Below are 25,222 nucleotides of genomic sequence, written 5' to 3' on the forward strand. Positions count from 1 at the left end.
GACAGAAGAGGGATGTGTCTTTCTCCCGTTCCCCACTTCCATCCACATTTTGTGAACATGTCTAGGGCAGCTTTTCCACGCTTCAATGACAGAATTAAGTAGTTGTTGATGTAGGAAAGAATGTTAGGGTTCGAAGCCGACGGCCAAGAAAGAATTCTTGAGACACCTTTGGCGCCAACAGGTGGTTTTATTAAAGTACAGGGACAGGACCCGTGGGCAGAACGAGCTGCACCGGGGTCATGAGGAGCGGCCCATTATATATTTTTAAGCTGGGAGGGAGTTAGGGATAGGGTAAGTCTCTAAGGAATTTTGGAAGCAAGTTTTCCAGGACCCTGAGGGGGCTAGCTATTGTTGGGAAAATGGCATTTATTACCATCTAATAAAACCTTAGTCATGAAACCCTTCAGATGTATATCAGTGGGCCATATGCTTGGGGGGTGATTGTCAACACGTATCTTGGGGGGTTTATAGACAAAGGAAGTTTCCAAAGGAATTTTTATATATTTTTTAGAAGATTTTATTTATTTGACAGAGAGAGACACAGCGAGAGAGGGAACACAAGCAGGGGGAGTGGGAGAGGGAGAAGCAGGCTCCCCGCGGAGCAGGGAGCCCGATGCGGGGCTCGATCCCAGCACCCTGGGATCATGACCTGAGCCGAAGGCAGACGCTCAACGACTGAGCCACCCAGGTGCCCAGGAATTTTTATATGTGAAAGTAGACTTACAGGATCCTGGGGGCAGTGTGTGTGTGTGTGTGTGTGTGTGTGTGTGTGTGTGTGTGGTCAGGCTAGGGTTGTCTTTTGCCCTTAGCAAAGTATTAGCATCAAGGCAGCTGAGTCCCTAGAGAATGTCCCTCTGCCTGTTTCAAGGACTTGTCAGTGGGCTGTAGGCAGTAAGGAAATTTATTTTTCTTCTGCCTTTGTTCCCCACATCAGTTGTGACAGAGACTATATGGTTCATAAGCCTAAAATCTTCGCTATCTGGCCCTTCACAGGAAAAGTCTGCTGCCCCTTAGCCTAGAAGATACTACTTCAAATTAGGCACTCAAGGAGATGACGCACAGGGGAGGTGACCTCATGGCAGGTAATAAATCATCAGTAATCAAGACAATATCTTCAGCACCGGAATCTCCTGGCTTTAAAAAGGAACCACCCAAAGAGAAAGACTTTCGAAACCCAGGGCTCAGAGGGGTCTGTGCAACAACTTTATTTCGAGCTGTGAATCCAGAGCTCTTCATTAAACTTAACCACCCTGTAATGGTTTTCGGATTGATAACCCTTTCACTTTGCGTGGCATATATTGGTTATCTACATGCAACACAAGAGAATACAAAGGACATATATGAAGCTGTTGGTAGTGAGGGACACAGTTACATGAGGAGGAGAACATCTGAATGGGATTAATAATGCTGGATACCGCAGATGGAGCTTCGTAAAAGGCTCTGAAATCTTTGAAGGAAAGACTTTGTGAGTGCATACTATCAGCTTCTTGTTCTGGAACGTGTTGATGAGGAGAGAAGGTAGCAGTTGCCGCCAGGCCTTGAGGCTGCAGTCCTTACCTCATTCTTTTTCCACAGCAGGAGCTTCTCAATATTTTTCTTTTATTAAGTCCTCGTATCAAAGTGCCAGGAGAATGGAAATCGTTTTGTTAATTATTAAGTTCTATATAATAAAAGTACCCGGTGCTATCAAAAAAAAAAAAAAAAAAGGCACTCAAATCTTTGTTGAATGAATCGAGCCACCATATGCAAGTGGCTCTCCGACCTTACTCATCCCTTCTGAGCTAAAGCCCATATCCGTCACAGACCATTGACTGAGGATACTACCACTGGAGTGAACAGTTACCAGTGCACTATTCCACTGAGGCTCATGCAGAAAAGTTTCCAAGATAAGACATTTTTTTGGGTCTATAAAACTAAAGGCAAATCTTTAGAGTATTACTTGTATTTGCCTTGGTTCTTTCTCTTGAAATTACTGAAGACTATTTTTTTATGTGGTTCTTCCAAAAGCTCCTAAACCTCTCATCACAGATTAGTACCCACCATAGGACAAAAGCAGTGCATACAGAAAGATCCTTAAAATCATCTTCAGGGAGGGCGCCTGGGTGGCTCAGTCGTTAAGCGTCTGCCTTCAGCTCGGGTCATGATCCCGGGGTCCTGGGATCGAGGCCCACATTGGGCTCCCTGCTCCGCGGGAAGCCTGCTTCTCCCTCTCCCACTCCCCCGGCTTGTGTTCCCTCTCTTGCTCTCTCTCTCTCTGTCAAATAAATAAATTTAAAAAAAAAAAAAATCATCTTCAGGGACATGACAAATATTTTGCACAATAATTGGTTAACTGGTGGGCACTTGGCTGGCTCCAGGCAGTAGAGCGTGTGACACTTGATCTTGGGGTTGTGAGTTCGAGCTCCAGGTAGGGTATAGGGATTGCTTAAAATAAATAAATATAATCTTAAAAAAAAATAATTGGTTAACCTATACTGTTCATGAGAATCTCTACCCAGTTCCAACCCAAGATCTCGCTTGGAGCTTGGGTACTAGGGAGTTTGCTTCTCAAACTGATCAAGGACACATGACTCACAGAAAACTGAGAAATTAAAACCATATACAAATGGAAAGATTTCTTCTCACATTAAGAAACTGTAAAGATCTCAGGTAAAAGAAAGGAATCATTCTAGTGCCAATCATGGCAGTTGGATATCTGAGTGACTAAGGATGTGTGTAGTAAAATCTATTAACAGAGATAAGAGCCTGATCCTCAGTAAGCAGGATTTATTACTATTGTTTTCTTGATGTAAATTCTATGCCCAATGTGGGGCTCCAACTCACCACCCCAAGATTAAGAGTCGCATGTTCTACCGACTGAGCCAGCCGGGCATCCCCTCAGTACATAGAATTGAGAGATAAATACGGACTACAAGGCTTACTATGTTTTGCAAAACTATACAATTTCTTAGTCAACTTAAACCTCCTCTAAACTCCATGTTTACCTTTTGTTTTTTAAGTGACAGCTGAAACAGATCGTGTTATTCTGTGTACTTCTTCAGCTTCAACTGGCACTCCTGTCTTGGACTGTTTTGTATATACTGAATCTATCCTCATACCTTTTACTTATTGTTGGTAAACTTTTTATTTTAGTGTTTTTAGATTTACAGAAAAACTGCAAAGGAAGCAAGAGTTCTCATATATCCTACACCCATTTCCCCCTATTATTAACATCTTACATTATTATGGTACATTTGTTACAATTAATGAATCGATACTCACAAGTTAATATCAAGCCCATACTTTATTCAGATTTCCTTGGATTTTATGTAATGCCCTTTTCTGTTTCGTGATCCCATTCAGGATGTTATATCACATTTAGTCATGTCTTCTCAACTCCTCATGGCTGTGACTGTTTCTCACCTCCCTTGTTTTGAGGAGTAGTGGTTATTTAGTAGGATGTCCCTCAACAGGCATTTTACCTAATATTTTTCTCATTTTGGCTGGGGTTATGAATTTTTGGGAGGAAAACCACAGAATTAAATAAAGTGCCATTTTCAGGGTGCCCAGGTGGCTCAGTCGGTTAAGCGTCTGCCTTCGGCTCAGGTCATGATCCCAGGGTCCTGGGATCGAGCCCCAGATCGGGCTCTCTGCTCAGGGGGAAGCCTGCTTCTCCCTCTGCTTCTGCTGCTCCCACTGCTTGTGCTCGCTCCCTCTCTGTCAAATAAATAAAATCTTTAAAAAAAAACAAAGTGCCATTTTCATTACAACATATCAGGAGTACCCTTTTACCAACATGACATAACGTATGATGTTGACCCTGATCACCCGGGTAAGGTAGTGTTTGTCAGGTTTTTCCATTGTCAAATTACTTCTTTCCATACTGTAGTTTTTTTTTAAAGATTTATTCATTTATTTTAGAGAGGGAGAGAAAGGGAGAGAGAGTGAGAGGAGGGGCAGAGGGAGAGAGAGAATCCTCAAGCAGATTCCCCACTGAGTGCAGGGGCCTGCTGACTCAGGGTTTTGAATTCACAACCCTGAGATCATGACCTGAGCTGAAACCAAGAGTTGGTTGCTTAACCCACTGAGCCACCCACGTGCCCCACTCTAAACTATAGAGAACAAACTGATGGTTACCAGAGGGCCGGTGGGTGGGGGGATGGATGAAATAGGTGAAGGGGATCAAGAGTACACTTACCATGACGAGCGCTGGGTATAGAATTGTTGAATCACTATATTGTACACCCAAAACTATTACACTGTATGGTAACTACCTAGAATTTAAATAAAAACTTTAGACCTAAGCTGTTCATATTGACTTGCTTTCAAAGAGTACAGTAGGTCTTTTTTTTTTTTAAGGAGTAAGGCATTATATTCCAACCCCTTACACAATTGGGAATTCTGCATGGGTAATTTCTCACATCTCTCCCTTTGTTTATTCAATCATTTACATCAGTAAATATTCATGAATATTTATTTTATATTTTGGGTTATAATCTATACTCCAATACTAGTTTATTTTGTTGCTCAAATTGTCCCAGCTTTGGCCGCTAGTTGGACCAATTTCTTTGCTTCCCTTGGTCTTGAATATTCCTTTGCCTCTTATACCTGAACTCTCACTTGCTCTTCATGATTCAACTGTTATTTCCTCCAGGAAAATAATAACCACCTGATAACCACCCCTACTCCCAGCCCTTAGTCTCCTGCCACTCTGGTTATGTTGTGACTCTATCTACCTAAAATTTATGCCTACTACGGCACTTAGGCACAGTCTACTTGTCTGTCTCTCCCACTGGACAGTGAGCTTTTTGAGAGTAGGGATATTTTATTTTCTATGCCTAGTATGTAGTATATAGTGCCTCACTCACACAAAGCAGGATCTCAACAAATACCTCTAGAACAATCGCTGTGGTTTTTCTCTTCAGTCCAAAAATCCAAGAGTGCCCCACATAAACCAGAAGCCACAGAGGGCTTGGTAACTAACCACTCTGGGAGGAACTATAAGGTGTTACTGTTGTATTTAATGTCATGTAACACAACAGGCTCAGGATCTAAGTTAACACTTCCTCAAGTCTCATTTCTAAGTAAGCAGACTTTTCTAACAAATCCTTGTTACATTTGAGTAGTTACATTCAGGTCAATAGCCAATTAATTACCTTTATATTCAGAACCAAGGCTGAGGAGCTTCTAGTTCTGAGACTGGAGAAGTGAGGTTTCCAAAACAGCACACAGACATTTTAGCCATGAGGTTCTCAAGAGCCACATCTGTGGTTGAGGATTGTATAACCACTGAAGAAATGAATTTGCTGAGTTGTATTCTTTGTCACAAATTATTATGAGAAAATGACTTTAATCAAGAATCTTTCAAGATACAGGAATTAAAACTGTGGTAAACTCCATCAAGCTGAAGTAGGTTTTTAGGTTGGATCATGCTACCACTTTAGTTGGAGCCACCATTAACTCTTGACTCATCACCTTAATCACACTCTTGTTCCTGTCTATCCATTCACCATAAAAATCACATCATTCCACTTAACCCTTCCTATTAACTGCTTCTGTAACAAAATTCAAATTCTTAACCATGCCCTAGAAGGCTCTGTATATCTGTTGACTTCCTCTAGTCCTTCAAACTCATCCTGTACTCATCTCTTCCTTGCTTAATGGCCCAGCCACGCTCATCTTCCTGAAGTTGTGGCTCAGTACCACAAATTTTTTGATGTCTAGTAGCTAAATTTTCTTATGAGAATTTTACAAAGTTCTTCAATCTTTAATGTTTAAGTAGAAGTTGTGTGCCTGAGAATAAATTCAACTATGTCTAAGAAACCCCTGCAATTCCACTGAAACAAAGATTAGATTAGATTAAAACATGAGGACCCATATTCTTCTTGAGTTAGAAGTTCTTTTGGGGTAAAAATGTACATTATCATTAAGTTTTAACTATTATGTTATTTTTCCAAGGAACAGTGATATAGTTTGATGTTGACATCTTTCAAAGACTAACTCAAACTTAAAGATGCTTTCTCCCAGGCGCCTGGGTGGCTCAGTCGTTAAGCGTCTGCCTTCGGCTCAGGTCATGATCCCAGAGTCCTGGGATCGAGCCCCGCATCAGGCTCCCTGCTCAGTGGGAAGCCTGCTTCTCCCTCTCCCACTCCCCCTGCTTGTGTTCCCTCTCTCGCTGTGTCTCTGTCAAATAAATAAAATCTTAAAAAAAAAAAATGCTTTCTCCCTATTTACAAGAAAAAGTAAAAACACAAATTTAAGTAAAGCACTGCCTTTTAAAAATAATAATTTATTTAAAAATTGAGTCCCTTTGATAACTAATAAAGGTACCTTATTGTATCCTTCTACACATATGGAAATTAACATGACCTTACAATGTTGACAGCTTGAAATAAAACATAAAAAAAGTCAGACCAAATTAAAAACCATAATAATCTTTTATTTAAATGCATTCAAAGAGGCATTAATTCTCTGCTTCCCATTTTGATGATTTTCTGGACATATCTGCTTAAGTTCTTTAAGTAAAGAATCTACATTTGAATATTCTTTCTGCATCTTTGCAAAAGGTCATCATTAATCTTAGAATGAAGGCTGCCTAACATTGTTCTGGTTGACAGGTCTAACTTTTGAATGATAGTGACCTTTCCTCTCAAAATTGAGTCCAAAAGTTTATCAGGTGCTTCACTCCCCAAAATTAGTAAGATATAATTGTCTTGAAGTTTTGCAAACTGAAAATTTCACGTAAGTTTGAGGCAAACTCATTCGCTGGTAAAAACTGTCTGAATTGATACAAAACTACTTTTAACCTTTATTAATCTCATATAATGTGAACATTCATATATTTTGCTACAAACATTAATGTGTTTGATAATAGAGTATTGCTCCAGACTCTGCTGGATGGTGTTATGTAATATATAGTATACGTACTCTATTACTTTTCTAAAGTTCAAAAAGTTCTAAATTCCAAAATGCATTTGACCCAAAGGTTTCAGATAATGAAATGTGGACCCAATAATTTTGAGTGTAGAGGGATACAGTGGGATATTTCAATTACCCTTACTATTCATATATTTATTCATACCAAGCTTCTCCAAGTGTCTGTTTTTATAAAATATGTGTGGGGTATAATTCTGTTTGTATCTTTTTCTAAAAAGTGCTCACACTTTTAAAGTAGCTCAAACAGAAAACTTCACATTATTTTTGCTTGACCTGCTACTCAAACTACTAACTTCTTCCTTTTTACAAATTGAAAATAACATAAAATTAACTAGACAGTTTAAGATATTATATGGCTTGGTAATTTGGGAAATGGGGCCTCAAATTCTTTTCCTGCTAAGTCTATGGATCCTTTCCTGCTACAATTGCGTAATTATGGCAGAGACCACACGATCTTCAAAGCCTAAAATATCTCCTATCTGGTCTCCTTTCCAGAAAGTTTGTTAACCCCTGCTCAAAGTCACTGTTCAGCTGAGGATGGTACTAATATCTGTGACTATCTGATAGCTATGATTTTACAAATTGAAGGTGGTTTGTCTGCATTTAGGGCTTACAGTATGTATAGGCAACATTTCAAAGGCAAAGACAATAGCTGCCACAGACTGACATTCCCTTTCTGTTTTAATTAATTAACTAATTAATTAATTAACATAATCTCTGCACCCAGCTGGGGCTTGAACTCACAACCCTGATCACATGCTCTACCGACTAAGCCAGCCAGGTGCCCCATTCCTTTTCTGTTTGAATGTGGTCTCAACTGGTCAAAATGTTAGATTGTTGGCCAGATCCAGAGGGAATGAAGTATGGTATTTGCTGATGATATAAATCTGGTCAATGAATTCATAAGGTAAAGTTAACTAATTTTCCCACCTACTATAAACATACAATTCCCTGGAAGGGAATCCATATACCTTTACATTTATGTTGATATGCAGAATTACAAAGAGGTTGGGAAATACGGACCTTACAAATTATTCATAGTTCATGTGTGTTACTTCTTGAAAAGATTATCTCCTGCCATCTTTGACAAAGACTTTCCCAGCTCAACTGTGGCTCAATAAACTTTTATTATTTTTTGTTATTTATTTTTATTCAAAAGAATTTGTTTCCCTATCACAAAAATTAGATAATCACACCACCAACAGCAGCAAAGTCCATAGAGTTACATTGATGGTGGAGAGTTCACTGGGTAGTCCCAATGTCCCAAAGGTCATGAAGGAGAAAAGAAAAGGAAAAGAAAAAATACTCAAAACAAATCCAAAACCCATGATGACTTTGGGGAGAGACATCACATGACAGTTTGTCTTCTCTCATTGTCAGCTGCAGATGTATTTCAGCAGGATCAAATACAGTTTAACTTGAGTAAACCCTTCATACCAACTCCAGCACCTAATTGGGGGGAAAACAGGGAAAAAAGAATCAGTTTAATAAAATCATTTTAAAATATGGAAACAGTTTAATGAATCTTTACTGTATTGTAAATGGAGAACCAAATCAAGAAAATTGTCCTAACTGCTAAAATGCTAAAGAATTTGAAGGGATTAGACATTGATCCTTCCTTCCTTTCAATTCAACAGTTGCAGGAACTCTTTCAGATTAGTTAGCTCCACAGTTAACTAGGGAGCCTTTAAACTACATAAAACATACAGATAAATGAACTGGGTGATAGAACAGTTTTGAAATTTATGTTGGTATCTTTCCATATTCTTAAAGAAAATTTTAAGTATTGCTGCTCAGGATTTTAATCTATTTCTTTTTTCCACGGATAAAGAGTTTATAGCAATCAAAGTATACAGGACCTAAAATCTTGCCTTTTCCTAGCGCTTCATTCATTTTCAAGTCAATCATCTGATGTCAAGGTATTGTGTTAGTTATGACAGTTCAAGTCCTATCTTGTCATACAAGAAAGTTGTCATACTGCTAAAAGTAAAAATAAGCAGCAGCAGCAATGATCAGTTATAAAAACAGCTGAAGAAATGTCTAAGAAAGGACACAGAAGCTGAGGACAATTATAAGATACTGTCAAAAGGATTACGTTTGATGGAGACTGCAGTTCTAGGTGGAAAGAACTAAAGGAGCAACTTTCCCCTCCTGCTGTGCTAAGGCTTAACTTGTACCTGTGCTTCCATGATGCCTTTTGTCTTTATATTTGGCAAGTAGCCGATTCAACAAAAGAGGTCAATGCCGTTGAACAAAATCTTAAGAGCTGTCACTGAGATTCTATAAGTACATGTGTAGTTTTGAGCTTTCTGCAGATACGTTAGCAATCTCAATTGCCTCAAAGGCCAAACTTGTTGAAGAATAAGGTGCAGCTTTTTCAATACATGCCTTGCCATGAGAATAAAGAAAAACTGAGAGACTACAGAGAGCCACATAAAACAGAGACTCCAAGACCTTCTACCATCTTGCTTGAGATTCCAGAACATAATACAATCAGTTCAAAAGCCTGGCTTTAAGTTGCCCATGGTTCTCTAGTGAGGCTTTCCAAATAGAGAAACTAGCTGTATAAAAAGGAGTATACATGTAAATTAGTATGACCAGCTAACAGTGTGGTTCTGCTTTGAGTTTGCTCAATTCATCACCATAGGACAATGTGTTAGGCTTGGATTTGCTCCCTTGGTTGCTGGGTCATTCTCCACTCAGGATGAGTGGAAGGAAGCCACAGCAAAATTAATGCTAAGTGGCAGAAGACAGATACATATTATTTTTAAAAGATCACTTCCTGGGCGCCTGAGTGGCTTAGTCGTTAAGCATCTGCCTTTGGCTCAGGTCGTAATCCCAGGCTCCTGGGATCGAGGCCCGCATTGGGCTCCCTGCTCCACGGGAAGCCTGCTTCTCCCTCTCCCACTCCCCCTGCTTGTGTTCCCTCTCTCGCTGTGTCTCTCTCTGTCAAATAAATAAAATCTTTAAAACAAACAAACAAAAAAGATCACTTCCTGATATTTCTGTATCAGCAGAGAATATGTAGAAAGAACTGGCACCCACAGAACTAGTGCTAATCAAACTCATGTACTAAAACCCTCTCCCCAAATGGTGTTTTGGTTAAAAAGTTCACTGCTTAGCTCAAGATTTACTTATCTAGTGTGTCATGCTCAAGTGCTAAATATCCAATAGTATAATCAGATAACATTATTACTTCCTTGAGCTCCTAACTACAAAGAAAAGTACGTGGAAACCTATGTATAAAAAATTTGTGACTGAGACTGTGTGCCAAGAGACATTTAAATTTCCAAATTAAACTAATGGAATGATCACATGATCAATTTTCAGTGAAACCCTAAAATACCTTTTCTTCCCTTGGCAACTGAGGAAAACCCTACTTATCAGGGGAAGAAAAGGAAGACAAACATGAGGAAGAGAAGAGTAAAATAAGACCAGATATTTTTAAATCTGGCGAATGTCCCAGCATCCTCTGCTCTCTCTTGGACTTTGTCCACTGACTACACCTGCATAACAGAAGCAGCAGTGCTTGGCCCACAGTGAATACTTAATAGTCTTTATCTATTTTTCATTCTGACCAACTATCAATCTATTCGACATTCATATAACCTCCCCTCAAAGCCATTTCATACGGACAGAGACCCATGACTTGGAATGATCTCTAAGGCTTTAGTACAACTCTGTATTTCCATGTTATAGTCTGTTAGAATCTAAAAATGGATCTGAATTTAAAATGAAGATGTATACCATAGCTTACCTTAATTGTACCCTGACTGTTAGCAGCAATCAGCACATTGGACTCCTAGAAAAGAATAAGAACTTTTAAAGTATAGAGAAGGACTTCCTGGAGGGAAGTCCAAGAAAATAATTTCCTTTCACCCTTCTTTTTTCACGTCACCCTAAAACACCAATAGAATCTAAAGTGGAGAACCAACTTTAACATGTTTTAACTATGAATTTTAAACACCAAATCCCGTATTTTGAGGATTAAGTTTGAATAAGAAAAATAAAATTTGGGGGCGCCTAGGTGGCTCAGTCGTTGAGTGTCTGCCTTTGGCTCGGGTCATGGTCCCAGGGTCCTGGGATCGAGCCCCGCGTCAGGCTCCCTGCTCAGCGGGAAGCCTGCTTCTGCCTCTCCCACTCCCCCTGCTTGTGTTCCCTCTCTCAATGTCTCTCTCTCTGTCAAATAAAAAAAATAAATAAATAAATCTTAAAAAAATAAATAAATAAAATTCGAAACAGAGTAGGAAAATTTCAAATGTAAAGAAAAATAAAAGAAAAATAGATTACCACTGGAAGGAAAACCAAGAGAAACAAAGACTGAAATAAAACCAAAAAATGAGAATAATTTGAGAAAAACAAAGTGCATAATCCTTTCCACAGAAAACTCTCCCTTCAGTCCTTTTCCTCTCATGAAACAATTGATGTAAAATGCTATCATTATCTCTGGCATAATCTCTATGGAGAGCTATTTGGTATCAGGAAACCACCAAAAAAAAAAAAAAAAAAAAGTGACTATTCATCTGGCAGAAGAAAGGCTATGTTTCCTTTTAATTATTCAATCACTCAGTATATGCATTTTTAATAACTTTGGTGATTACTTCAATAGAATTTATCTATTGAACATATCTATTATATTCTAAGCCTTAGGAAAAACCATTTCTCTGAAGAGTAGGAAGGGTGGGAAAAGGAACGGACAAAACTGAGTTTACCAGAGAGAATCTCATTAAGTAAGAAGAGTTGGGGCATGCTTTCTATTGGAAACAGAGAGTCTAGTAGGGCTCTGGAGCTTGGAAGTATAGAGAAGTCTTTTTGCTTTTCAGAGTAGGCTGCTAAAAGGGTTACGGTAAACAGATTCAAAACTGACATAGAGGCCCCATGGCTGATGGAAAAGACCAAGTCCAAATAATACCTATGAGAATCAGATAAAGTGATAAAACCTCAAAGAAAGATAGGTTCTGCCTGAATATCCTACAGGCTTCATGACAAAGTGAGAAAGAGAAGAAAGAAATTGATTTGTATGCCGGGAAAGTTAATTTAGCCAATATGAGTTAAACTTTAGTTTCTTTGATATAAGAAATCTGTGCTCTATAAACTTATACATTTCTATTTTTTAACTTTTCCTTTGATTCCTAGTAAAGTGACTCTTGAAAAATGCTCATCTGGTTGCTACTGGTGTAAGAGAAAATAATTTCTTCCACTATCCCCAAAATTTTGAGAATCAGAATATTCCTTGGATGTAGTCGGTGGTAAGAGCATCAATGGTCACAGCAGTATGAAGAAGTAATAAAGAGATGTTTTTTCTGGGGGTGAGCATGGGAATCGCTGATGATGGGGTTCAGGAAACACAGCCCCAAAACATGGCACCTTGACATATTTGAATATTTTAAGCTGAAGGAGTCTGAGAAAACAGCACAAGCAGGAAAGTCACTCTGATCTCCCACTCACTACCCTTTTCCCCCTGAAACAGGTCATAAAACCCTCATGTGAGAGGTGCCTTCCCTATACTCAGAGTAAAGAAGCATCCTTATCTCCAAAGACAAAGGGACACCAAGAAGAATCTGAACAAACAGGACTTGCTAAGTTTCCCCCAACTTTCAACAATTACCTCATACTCCTTAATCTATCCACATTTCTACACCACTACCCACTCTTCATCACACCTAGCATAAAATACAAAGGTCTGTTTCTTTGGGTCTTCATTTCCTTATGAAGGCTCCCAGGTCATGTAAAACTTCTATTAGATAAATTTGTATGGTTTTCTCCTGTCAATCTGTCTTGTCTAGTTTTTAGATCCAGCCAGGGACCCCAAGAGGGTTAAGGAAAACTCTTTCTTCCCCTACAATGATACGTTCCTGGCTGAGGTCTTCCCTTAAATCAGCACATTTATTTTTGAAAACAGTAACACAAGTAATATAGTACTCACTACAGAATTAGTTTCAGTATTTACTTTGGGGAGTTATAGGCTACTTCTGGGACCGAGCATAGAATTAATATTTCCATATGGGGGTGGAGGTGGGGTGAGGGGGCAGGAAGATTAATTTGGGATTTATTTACTCTTTTAGCTACCTGAATTAAGAAACTAGTTTGAATGAATTTGGGTATCATTAGGCAATATAATAACTCACTCTGAGCTGGTGAAAAGGCAGAATTTCTATGCCTGCCTCAGAAAACAACAAAAGAAGCACTGTGTGGTATCATATGAATTTCTTTCTAGAAAGAATTTAAATAAGCTATGTGATATCACAACTGCAATCAGTGGACCCAGAAATGATTCTTCCATGAACACCATCCAGAAATGAAGCTACAAACAGCAATGATCAATCTAATTTCTGCTTGAGGAAAGACTCCAGTCTCAAAGAAAGCAACTGCAGTCACCAAGAATTACTCCCTCTGCTATGGGAACAAACAATGTCCGGAGGATGAGAAATGTATAGCCTAAGGCACTCTCTCTTTCTGCCATTTTGGTTCTAGTCACCTTTAATACGAATGAAGAAGGCAGAGAAAGCTGGTGGAGATAAGGACTCACTCTGGGGGGGATCTACCTCTACAAGTTACAGACCTTAAGAATTCTATAATTCACACTTCTAATTCTTAGTGGGAGGAAAGCTTAGAAAAGCATGGAATATTATCATACAGTATGAAAAATTGGGCTTAATACAAATAAGAGAATCTAATCTAGTTAGATTATCCAATAAGAGGCGTTTGAAGTCTATACAATTACTAAGCTAAACCAAAGAAGGAAGATATCTGATAACTCTCCAAAATGAATAATGTTGTTCCTAATCTCAGGACTATCATGGCATTAATAGATGGTACCATATTACATGCTACCAGAGGGTTAACTCGAACATCTTTTCCTGTGGAAATAAACATCTCATTTACAAATAAGCCAACAAAGCTGCCCAGCTGGAATTGCTCTGTGGGACTAATATATAGGTGACAGGGTGTACTAAGGATTCTTAGAAATACTCAAAACTATTCAAATTAACAATGAAAGAAAAATAACAGCTTTACATCTCAGTATGCCCCTCCCTCTAAAGACCATGAACTTTTATTTTTTATAAAGATTTATTTTAGAGAGACAGAGGGAGTGTATGCCAGAGCGGGGGTGGGGGTGGGAGGTGGGGAGAGGGGTGGAGGGAGAGGGAGAAAGAATCCTCAAGCGGACTCCCTGCTGAGCAAGGAGCCCAACACAAGGCCTGATCCTAGGACCCTGAGATCATGACCTGAGCCAAACTCAAGAGTCAGCTACTTAACTGACTGAGCCACCCAAGTGCCCCAAGACCATGAATTTTTAAAGGGATTTAGGATTAAACTTTTAGCCAAATATTAGCATAACATAAATTTTGCATGGAACAGAAAGATAAAACCAGATATTTTACTTCAGCAAAGAGGTGTGGAAGTGATAAGCACAAGATTATTACTACAGTTTCTGAGTGATTCTTGTTTGCATTTTGAATAACTGGTAATTCTTAGCTGTAGCCAAAGTCTGCCACAGCCCTAATGTACATAAGTTTACTTGCTAAATAAAGTGCCAGCCAGTGTCTCATTATTTTTTTCTCTCTTTCTTAAAAACTGGTGGTTTAGACAAACAAAAAAATTGGCAGTTTTGGGGCACCTGGGTGGCTCAGTCGTTAAGCGTCTGCCTTCGGCTCGGGTCGTGATCCCAGGGTCCTGGGATTGAGCCCCGTGTCGGGCTCCCTGCTCAGTGGGAAGCCTGCTTCTCCCTCTCCCACTCCCCCTGCTTGTGTTCCCTCTCTCACTGTGTATCTCTCTGTCAAATAAATAAATAAAATCTTTAAAAAAAAAAATTGGCAGTTTTGCTACAAAACTCTCTTCAGGGTTAAGCTAATAATGTACCTACTATTTTCTTCTTAATACAGAGAGATTAAAAAAGATAATGGAAAAAATAGCAGTAAGTCTTTTATAAAAATAGAAGACATATAGGGCGCCTGGGTGGCTCAGTTGGTTAAGCGACTGCCTTCGGCTCAGGTCATGATCCTGGAGTCCCGGGATCAAGTCCCACATCGGGCTCCCTGCTCAGCAGGGAGTCTGCTTCTCCCTCTGACCCTCCCCCCTCTCATGCTCTCTGTATCTCATTCTCTCTCTCAAATAAATAAATAAAATCTTTAAAAAAAAAAAATAGACATATACACAAACATATACCAACTTGCTTAAAGTCAGTGATACTATACTAACATACTAACTTATACTGAAACAAAACTAGCATCTACTGGAACAGTTTTCTCTTAGCTAGCTTGAGTATAAAAGTGCCATTATAATCAATATATTACAATCCTAAGCAAGCTCACTTAGTTTGCAATTGGAGGATTTATTCTTAGAGATTGACATGATTTTGAATGTGAAATAATTTTACTATAGAAATGAATATGTTAAATAACTTCCATTTCTGCTTGTGAACAGAGTAAATGGAATGGATTTGCTGTCCTACTATAAGCAACTAGAAAACTGAACAAACTACATAAGACAACACTGGATAACAGGCCGTATAGGACTATGATCCTTATAAGAAGGGGAATCCTATAATTGCCCTGGCTTTCTGCTTGGAGGCGACTTCTGAACCACAAAGCAAGAAGGGGAATCCAAACAGAGGAATCTATAAGCAGACCATAGCAGACTCACTAAGTCGAGGAAACAGATACAAGTTCAGAGTATCTGTAGGGCAGCTGAAGTTTGTAGGCCAAGTACCACAGGAGAAAGTTATATTAAAGTAGAGCTCCAGGGGGGCGCCTGGATGGCTCAGTCATTAGGCGTCTGACTTTGGTGCAGGTCATGATCCCGGGGTCCTGGGATCGAGCCCCACATCGGGCTCCCTGCTCCGCGGGAAGCCTGCTTCTCCCTCCTCCACTCCCCCTGCTTGTGGTTCCCTCTCTCGCTGTGTCTCTCTCTGTCAAATAAATGAAATCTAAAAAAATAATAAATAAATAAAGTAGAGCTCCAGGAATCTGCATGGGGGTCTGTCTCTTTGACTGTATGTTGTTATAATAAACTACACATGAATAGGATTAAACTACACAAGGCCAGGAAAATAACAATGAAGAGGGAAAGTACAACTACTGACAATCTATAACATTATCCAACGCCAGACCTCATACAGAGTTAGGAGATGTTTGAGCTTTGAGCAGCCACAGTGAAGAAACCTCACTGAACCATTTAGCGCATTTAGCACATAGTAGTGCCTTGTTGGTAAGGCTAAATTAGCATTAAAGTAAATGTTTCTCTAGACCAGGGATCAGCAAACTATTGCTTACAGGCCAAATCTAGCCTAATGCCTATATTTTGTACTTCAGTCTTAATGGAACATAGCTGTGATAATTTGATCATATACTGTTTACGGCCGCTCCAGCACTAGAATAGCAGAATGGAGGAACTGCAACAGACACCATACGGCCTGCAAAGCCTAAGATATTTGCAATGTGGTTAAGAAAATGTTCGCTGACTGCTACTCTAGAGTCACCCTAATAAAATTTAAAAACAAGTGTCAAAAAAATCAAGTTTATCTCCAAAAACAACTTTCTATCAAAACAAACTTTGGGGCGCCTGGGTGGCTCAGTGAGTTAAGCGTCTGCCTTTGGCTCGGGTCATGATCTCAGGGTCCTGGGATTGAGCCCCCCCAGGGCTCCCTGCTCAGTGGGGAGCCTGCGTTTCCTCCCTCTGCCCCTCCCCCCACTTGTGTGCTCTCTCTAATAAATAAAAATCTTAAAAAAAAAAAACCCAAACATTAATACTCTTTTCTTCTTATATCTGATTAAAAAAATTTTTTTTAAGTAATCTCTATACCCAATGTGGGGCTTGAACTAACAACCCTGAGATCAAGAGTCACAAGCTCTACTGACTGAGCCAGCCAGACACCCTCAAACTCTAATACTCTTAAAAACATTCAACAAAATCCAGACACTCAACAATGAAGCATTTACAATGTACAGCATTCAAGAGGCAAAAAGCATGACCCAGGGGGAAAAAGAAAATCAATGAATAGAAACAGATCCAGAAATGATAAAGATAATGGAAGCAGCAAAATGAGGATTTACAAAGCAGACAGAATTATACTCAAGTATTTAAAGGAAACAATGAACTTAGTAAGAGAAATGGAACACATAATTATAAAGACCAGATGGAATTTCTCCACCTGAAAAGTACAGTTATCTCAAATGAAAAATTCACTGAATGGACGTAACAATGGATTAAACAGTAGAGACTAAAACATCAATAAATCTGACATGGGAAAAAGAAAATCCAAATGGAAGCAGAAGAGAAAAAGACTGGGAAGGTAAAAAAAAAAAAAAAAAGATTAGTATTTGTGTGACCATAGGACAATATGCAATCTAGTAAATGTGTAATTGGAATCTCAAATACATGAGAATGGGCAGAAAAAGTATATGAAGATAGAAAGTTAAAAATTTTCCAAATCTGAAAACCATAAAATACCCACATATACCACCACATCGACACACATCATAAGCTACTAAAAATGTGTTAAGAAAGAGAAAATCTTGAAAACTGACAAAGGAGAAACAGACATTACATACAGGAACAACATCACCAATTTGTCATCAGAAGCAATGTAAGCCAATAAAACAGTATCTTTAAGGTAATGAAAGAAGAAAACTGTCAACCTAGAAATATTATTCAAAAGTAAAAGATTATTTTCAAAAAAACTAAAGCTGAGATAGCAGCAGATCTGCACTGTAAGAAATTGTTAAAGAAAGTTCTTATACCACATGAAAACTCAGATCTGAAAAAAAAGATCAAGAGTGCTGTAAATGATCAATATGTGGGTAAAATATACAAGATATCTGCTCTCTTGTTTTTTAATTTTCTTAACAGATCATTGTCTGTTTGAAGCAAAAATAATTATCAATGCATTATGGTTATCATAAACAGAAGTAACATATATGACAGCAAAAGTACACAGGATAAAATAGGGAAACAGAAGTATACTGTTGTAAGGTTCTTCCATAATGCATAAAGAGGTACAATCTGAAGACAGACCATGGTAAGTTAAATATGAATATTAAAAACCTTAGAGAAACCAGTAGAAAAGTAAAGAATTAGTATAGCTAGTAAGCTAGTAAAGGAGATAAGATGAGTTATAAAAATAATAAAAAAAGAAAGGAAAAAAGGAAATGAGGAACATGGGGACATAGAACACATAGAATAAACAGAAAACAAATAGCAAGATGATAGACAAATATCCAACCTTACTGATAAGAAAATGTAAATGGTCTAAATACTACAATGAAAAGGCAGAGATCGTAAGACTTGATAAAACAGCAAGACCAACTCTATGCTGTCCATAAAACATACTTTAAATCTTTTTATTTTAAAAAACAAAGATACAAAGTAAAAGGAGAGGAAAATGTACCATGCAAATATTAATCATAAGAGAGCTGGAATGGCTCAGGGCATCTGGGTGATGCAGTCAATTAAGCATCCAACTCTTGGTTTCTTCTCAGGTTGTGATCTCAGGGTTTTTGTGTTGGGCTCAGTCCACAGTCTGCTTAAAAAAGACTCTCTCTCCCTCTGCATCTGTCCCTCCCCACCTCCTCCGCTCATGCCCACACACACATTCTCTCTCTCTTCAAACAAATATATAAATCTTAAAAAAAAAAAAAAGAACGAAAGCTGGGATGACTCTCTAAATAGCAGAAAAAGACCTCAGGACAAGGAATATGAGTAGGAATAAAAAGGGACATTTTATAATTAAATAAAGGTCAATTAATTTTAAAAAATCCTAAATGTATATATATCTAAAACTAAGCTTCAAAATACACAAAGGAAAACTGATGGAGCTGAATGGAATAGATAAGTCCACATTTGTGTTTGGACACTTCGATACTTTTTTTTTTAAAAAAGATTTTATTTATTTATTTGACAGAGAAAGACACAGCGAGAGAGGGAATGCAAGCAGGGGTAGTGGGAGAGGGAGAAGCAGGCCTCCCGCTGAGCAGAGAGCCCAATGTGGGGCTTGATCCCAGGACCCTGGGACCACGACCCGAGCCGAAGGCAGACGCTTAACGACTGAGCCACCCTTCTGTCAACAATTCAAAGAATAAGCAGACAGAAAATCAAAGATATAGAAGACTTGAATAATATTATCAAATTGAGCAAATTAATACTTAGATAAACCTCACTTAAACGGCAAAAAATACACATTCTTTTCAAGTGCATGTGAACTATTCACCAGGACACACAATGTGCCAGACCATTAAACAAATCTCAGTAAACTTAAAAGACTGAAATTATGCAAGTATGTTCTCTGACCAAATGGAACCAAAGTCGAAAACGGTAACAAAAAGACACCTGAATTTCTTTCATGAGTATTTTATAGTTTTCTGAGTACAGATTCTTTGCCTCTTTGGCTAGATTTATTCCTAGGTATCTTACGGTTTTAGGTGCAATTGTAAATGGGATCAACTCCTTAATTTCTCTTTCTTCTGTCTTGTTGTTGGTGTATAGGAATGCCACTGATTTCTGTGCACTGATTTTATATCCTGCCACTTCATTGAATTCCTGTATGAGTCCTAGCAGTTTTGGGGTGGAGTCTTTTGGGTTTTCCACATAAAGTATCATATCATCAGCAAAGAGTGAGAGTTTGACTTCTTCTTTGCCGATTTGGATGCCTTTGATTTCTTTTTGTTGTCTCATTGCTGTGGCTAGGACTTCTAATACTATGTTGAATAGCAGTGGTGATAGTGGACATCCCTGCCATGTTCCTGACCTTAGGGGGAGAGCTCTCAGTTTTTCCCCATTGAGAATGATATTCACTGTGGGTTTCTCATAGATGGCTTTTATGATATTGAGGTATGTATCCTCTATCCCTATACTCTGAAGAGTTTTGATCAAGAAAGGATGCTGTACTTTCTCAAATGCTTTTTCTGCATCTATTGAGAGGATCATATGGTTCTTATTCTTTCTTTTATTAATGTATTGTATCGCACTGATTGATTTGCAGACATTGAACCAACCTTGCAGCCCAGGAATAAATCCCACTTGGTTGTAGTGAATAATCCTTTTAATGTACTGTTGGATCCTATTGGCTAGTATTTTGGTGAGAATTTTTGCATCCATGCTCATCAGGGATATTGGTCTGCAATTCTCCTTTTTGATGGGGTCTTTGTCTGGTTTTGGGATCAAGGTAATGGTGGCCTCATAAAACGAGTTTGGAAGTTTTCCTTCCATTTCTATTTTTTGGAACAGTTTCAGAAGGATAGGTATTAATTCTTTAAATGTTTGGGAGAATTCCCCTGGGAAGCCATCTGGCCCTGAGCTCGTTTGTTGGGAGATTTTTTATTACTGCTTCAATTTACTTGCTGGTTATGGGTCTGTTCAGGTTTTCTACTTCTTCCTGGTTCAGTTTAGTAGTTTATACAACCATTTCTTCCAGATTATGTAATTTGCTGGCATATAGTTGCTCATAATATGTTCTTATAATTGTTTGTATTTCTTTGGTGTTCCTTGTGATCTCTCCTCTTTCATTCATGATTTTATTTATCTGGGTCATTTCTCTTTTCTTTTTGATAAGTCTGGCCAAGGGTTTATCAATCTTGTTAATTCTTTCAAAGAACCAGCTCCTAGTTTCATTGATCTGTTCTACTGTTCTTTTTGGTTTCTATTTCATTGATTTCTGCTCTGATCTTTATTATTTCTCTTCTCCTGCTGGGTTTAGGCTTTATTTGCTGTTCTTTCTCCAGCTCCTTTAGGTGTAGGGTTAGGTTGTGTATTTGAGACCTCTCTTGTTTCTTGAGAAAGGCTTCTTTGCTCATGGATTGGAAGAACAAATATTGTGAAGATGTCAATGCTACCTAGAGCAATCTACACATTCAATGCAATCCCCATCAAAATACCATCCACTTTTTTTAAAGAAATGGAACAAATAATCCTAAAATTTGTATGGAACCAGAAAAGACCCCGAATAGCCAAAGGAATGTTGAAAAAGAAAAACAAAGGTGGCGGCACAATTCCGGACTTCCAGCTCTATTACAAAGCTGTCATCATCAAGACAGTATGGTACCGGCACAAAAACAGACACATAGATCAATGAAACAGAATAGGGAGCCCAGAAATGGACCCTCAACTCTATGGTCAACTCATCTTTGACAAAGCAGGAAAGAATGTCCAATGGAAAAAAGACAGTCTCTTCAACAAATGGTGTTGGGAAAATTGGATAGCCACATGCAAAAGAATGAAACTGGACCATTTCCTTACACCACACACAAAAATAGACTCCAAATGGTTGAAAGACCTCAATGTGAGACAGGAGTCCATCAAAATCCTAAAGGACAACACAGGCAGCAACCTCTTCGACCTCAGCCGCAGCAACTTCTTCCTAGAAACATTGCCAAAGGCAAGGGAAGCAAGGGCAAAAATGAACTATTGGGACTTCATCAAGATAAAAAGCTTTTGCACAGCAAAGAAACAGTCAACAAAACCAAAAGACAACTGACAGAATGGGAGAAGATATCTGCAAATGACGTAGCAGATAAAGGGCTAGTATCCAAAATCTATAAAGAACTTATCAAACTCAACACCCAAAGAACAAATGACTCAATCAAGAAATGGGCAGAACACACGAACAGACATTTTTCCAAAAAAAGACATCCAAATGGCCAACAGACACATGAAAAAGTGCTCAACATCACTCGGCATTAGGGAAATCCAAATCAAAACCTCAATGAGATACCACCTCACACCAGTTAGAATGGCTAAAATTAACAAGTCAGGAAATGAGAGATGTTGGTGGGGATGCGCAGAAAGAGGAACCCTCCTACACTGTTGGTGGGAATGCAAGCTGGTGCAGCCACCCTGGAAAACAGTATGGAGGTTCCTCAAAAAGTTGAAAATAGAGCTACCGTACAACCCAACAATTGCACTACTGGGTATTTACCCCAAAGATACTAATGTAGTGATCCGAAGGGGTACATGCACCCCAATGTTTATAACAGCAATGTCCACAATAGCCAAACTACAGAAAGAGCCAAGATGTCCATCAATAGATGAATGGATAAAGAAGATGTGGTATATATATATACAATGGAATATTATGCAGCCATCAAAAACCACGAAATCTTGCCATTTGCAACAACGTGGGTAGAACTAGAGGGTGTTATGCTAAGCGAAATAAGTCAATCAGAGAAAGATATGTATCATATGATCTCACTGATATGAGGAATTCTTAATCTCAGGAAACAAACTGAGGGTTGCTGGAGTGGTGGAGGGTGGGAGGGATGGGGTGGCTGGGTGATAGATATTGGGGAGGGTATGTGCTATGGTGAGCGCTGTGAATTGTGTAAGCCTGATGAATCACAGACCTGTACCTCTGAAACAAACAATACATTATATGTTTTTTTTAAAAAAAAAAAAGGATAGTAGGAATGGAAACATGAAGGGGGGGAATCGGTGGGGGAGATGAACCATGAGAGACTGTCGACTCTGAGAAACAAACTGAGGGTTCTAGAGGGGAGGAGGGTGGGGGGATGGGTTAGCCTGGTGATGGGTATTAAAGAGGGCATGTATTGAATGGAGCACTGGGTGTTATATGCAAACAATGAATCATGGAACACTACATCAAAAAAAAAAAAAATTTTTTTTAAAATAAAAAAAATTTAATGCCCAAAAGGGGAATTTAAGTGTCAGAGGGCCTATAATACGTGGCAAAAAGAAATAAAGAAAATCTATGTAAAAAAAAAAAAAAGACTCCTGAAAAAAAATCCCTAAATATTTGGAAATTTTAAATAACCCAGGGCTCAAATAAGATCTCACAAGGAAATGAAAAACTATATTGAACTAAAAGATACTGAAAACACAACATATTGGGGCACTTGGGTGGCTCAATTGGTTAAGTGTCTGCCTTCAGTTTGGGTCATGATTCCCAGGGTTCTGGGATCCAGCCCCACATCAAGCTCCCTGCTTGGCAGGAAGCCTGCTTCTCCCTCTTCCACTCCCCCTGCTTGTGTTCCCTCTCTTGCTGCATCTCTCTCCGTCAAATAAATAAATAAAATCTTAAAAAAAAAAAAATCTCCAAAAAAAGATAAATGTAAGTTAACAGTATCAGAAATGAATGAGGGGATTATCACTAGCACCCTACAGTTATTAAAAGGATAGAGAATAAATATAAACAACTTTATGCCAAGAAAATGAAAGGCAAATGAAATGTATAAATTCTATGAAAGATGCAAATCCCCAAATATGACAGAAGAAAGATAAAGTCAGAATAAGAGGAGAAAGGAACACTTCCAAACTCAGTTTAAGTCAAAGTCACAGAAAGACATTATAAAAAAAATGCAGACCAACTGCCTTCACAAACAGATATAAACCCTTAACAAAAAAACAGAATTTTGCCACATACAAAAAGAATAATGCATCATGTCCATCTGGGATTTATCCAGAGATTCTTTTTGGTTTAACATTTAAAAAACAAAATCAATGAATGTTAATTCACCATTTTAAACAGAACAGGAAAATCACATAATCATAATTGACACAGAAAATTCATTTGACAGAATTTAATATTTAATCATAATAAAAACTCCTAGCAAATGAAGAACAGAAAAGAATTCCCTCAAGGTGATAAGGAATTCCTATGAAAAACTTTTAGATAACATCACACTTAATGGTGAAAATACTGAACTCTTTCTCTGTCAGACTCAAAGCAAGGGAAGGATGTGTGCTTTTACCACTTCTATTTAACACTGTATTAGAGGTCCTACCCAGTGTAATAGTCAAGAAAAAGAAAGAAAAAGCACACAGATGAGAAATGAAGAAGTAAAATTGTCTTTATTTGTAAATGACATAACCGCCTATGCAGAAAAGCTTAACAAATCTTCAAAAAAGCTTTGCTTTTAATAATAAATAAACTGATCTAGCAGGGTTGTCAGATATGATGTAATTGTATCAAAATCAATATATTTCTATAAATTAGAAATGAATAATTAGCAAATGGATTTTAAAAAGATACCATTATTATAATGGCATCAAAAACATGAACTACTTAGAGACAAGCTTAAAATATGTGTAAGACCTACACGTTGAAAATATAAAACAATGTTGAAAGATATCAAAGAACACCTAAATAAACGGACAGACATACCATCTTCATGGACTCCCATAAAACAAGAATGGTTTTATGTGTAAGCCTTGGTACTCATGATGACAAACATTTTTTAACCAGAAGAAAGATAACTATTAAACAAAAAATCAGAATATAGCCCTTTCATTTATTTTTTCCCAAATGTTAAGCATTATGTTAAACTTATTACTCCTCTCAAAATGAGAATAAGTAATTTTGTAGGAAAAAATGGAAATAAAAAATTTTGTTAACAAATTTGAATATTTAAACCAAGTAGAAAAATTCTTACAAAAAACTGACCAAAACTGAGCAGTAAGACAGAAAACATGAATCATCTGACAGGCATAAAAAAAAAAATGTCAACTGTCAAATATTTTTTTCTACCTCAGGCTTACACGGCTTTATCTACAAGCTCAGTCAAATATTCAAGAACAGAGTACTTCTAGTATCACACATATTTGTCCACAGAAGACTCCTTAATTTGTTTCATGAAACTTAATATAATTATGAAATCAAAATGTGACAAGAGTAATGCAAGAAAGGAAGGTTACAGGCCAATGTTATTCATGAAAATAGGTGAAAAAATCCCAATGGAAGAGCAGCAGGTCAATTTTAACAATATATGTGAATAATACATCTTGACCAAGTTGGGCTTATTCTAAGAGGTAAAACATTATGATCTAACATAAGAAAAAAAATTATCACATCAATATTTAAAAGATAATTATTGTATCATCTTCAATAGGTACAAAAGAAAGCAATAATATACTCCAGCTTCATTTATGATGAGAACTCTGTGAAGCTGAAAACTGAAAGAAACTTCCTTGTAAGGTTTCTACAAAAATATTACAGCAGAAAGTATACCTAAATCCCTTTTGTGAGTAACAAGATGAAGATGCCAGGTATCATCACTTCCATTCAACATTATACTAGAGGTTGTGGCCATCAAAATAAAGCAAAATGAAATACAATTAGTTATAAAACTGGGAAAGTAGAGATTAAACTTTCATTACTGTGGATCATATTATTATGCACATAAAATATTCTAAGAATATAGAAATGGATAATTAAAATTAATAAGAGTTAATAAGCTGCTGGATTTAAAAAATGGGGACAATAACATATCATTCCTCAGGGGTCATTGTGACACCTTTCTTTCTCTTTAATATTTATTGGTTTACTTGAACGGGTAATATACATATGTGGTAAAATTCA

At 37.9% G+C, this 25,222-nt stretch overlaps 2 protein-coding genes across 5 annotated transcripts in view; one reads left to right on the forward strand and one right to left on the reverse strand.

The window, feature by feature from the left end:
* Positions 1-1,029: 1,029 nt before the first annotated feature.
* Positions 1,030-1,402, forward strand: LOC116625144 (small integral membrane protein 8-like). Its single transcript, XM_032393493.1, has one exon. It carries the CDS (start codon positions 1,052-1,054, stop codon positions 1,400-1,402), a length of 351 nt encoding a protein of 116 aa, XP_032249384.1. The 5' UTR covers positions 1,030-1,051.
* Positions 1,403-6,254: 4,852 nt separating this feature from the next.
* The window catches only part of COP1 (COP1 E3 ubiquitin ligase), a 262,526-nt gene continuing 243,558 nt past the window's right edge, over positions 6,255-25,222 (reverse strand). For all 4 annotated transcript variants that reach the window (XM_032393455.1, XM_032393457.1, XM_032393454.1 and 1 more), the window contains 2 exons: positions 10,673-10,717; positions 6,255-8,364 (listed from right to left, as the gene is read on the reverse strand). In XM_032393455.1, the coding sequence (XP_032249346.1) occupies positions 8,347-8,364; positions 10,673-10,717 (63 nt within the window). In that variant the 3' untranslated portion in view covers positions 6,255-8,346. The remainder of the gene's footprint in view (positions 8,365-10,672; positions 10,718-25,222) is intronic.

Source organism: Phoca vitulina, unplaced genomic scaffold (genome assembly GCF_004348235.1).
Source record: "Phoca vitulina isolate PV1807 unplaced genomic scaffold, GSC_HSeal_1.0 scaffold73, whole genome shotgun sequence".
NCBI lineage: Eukaryota > Metazoa > Chordata > Mammalia > Carnivora > Phocidae > Phoca > Phoca vitulina.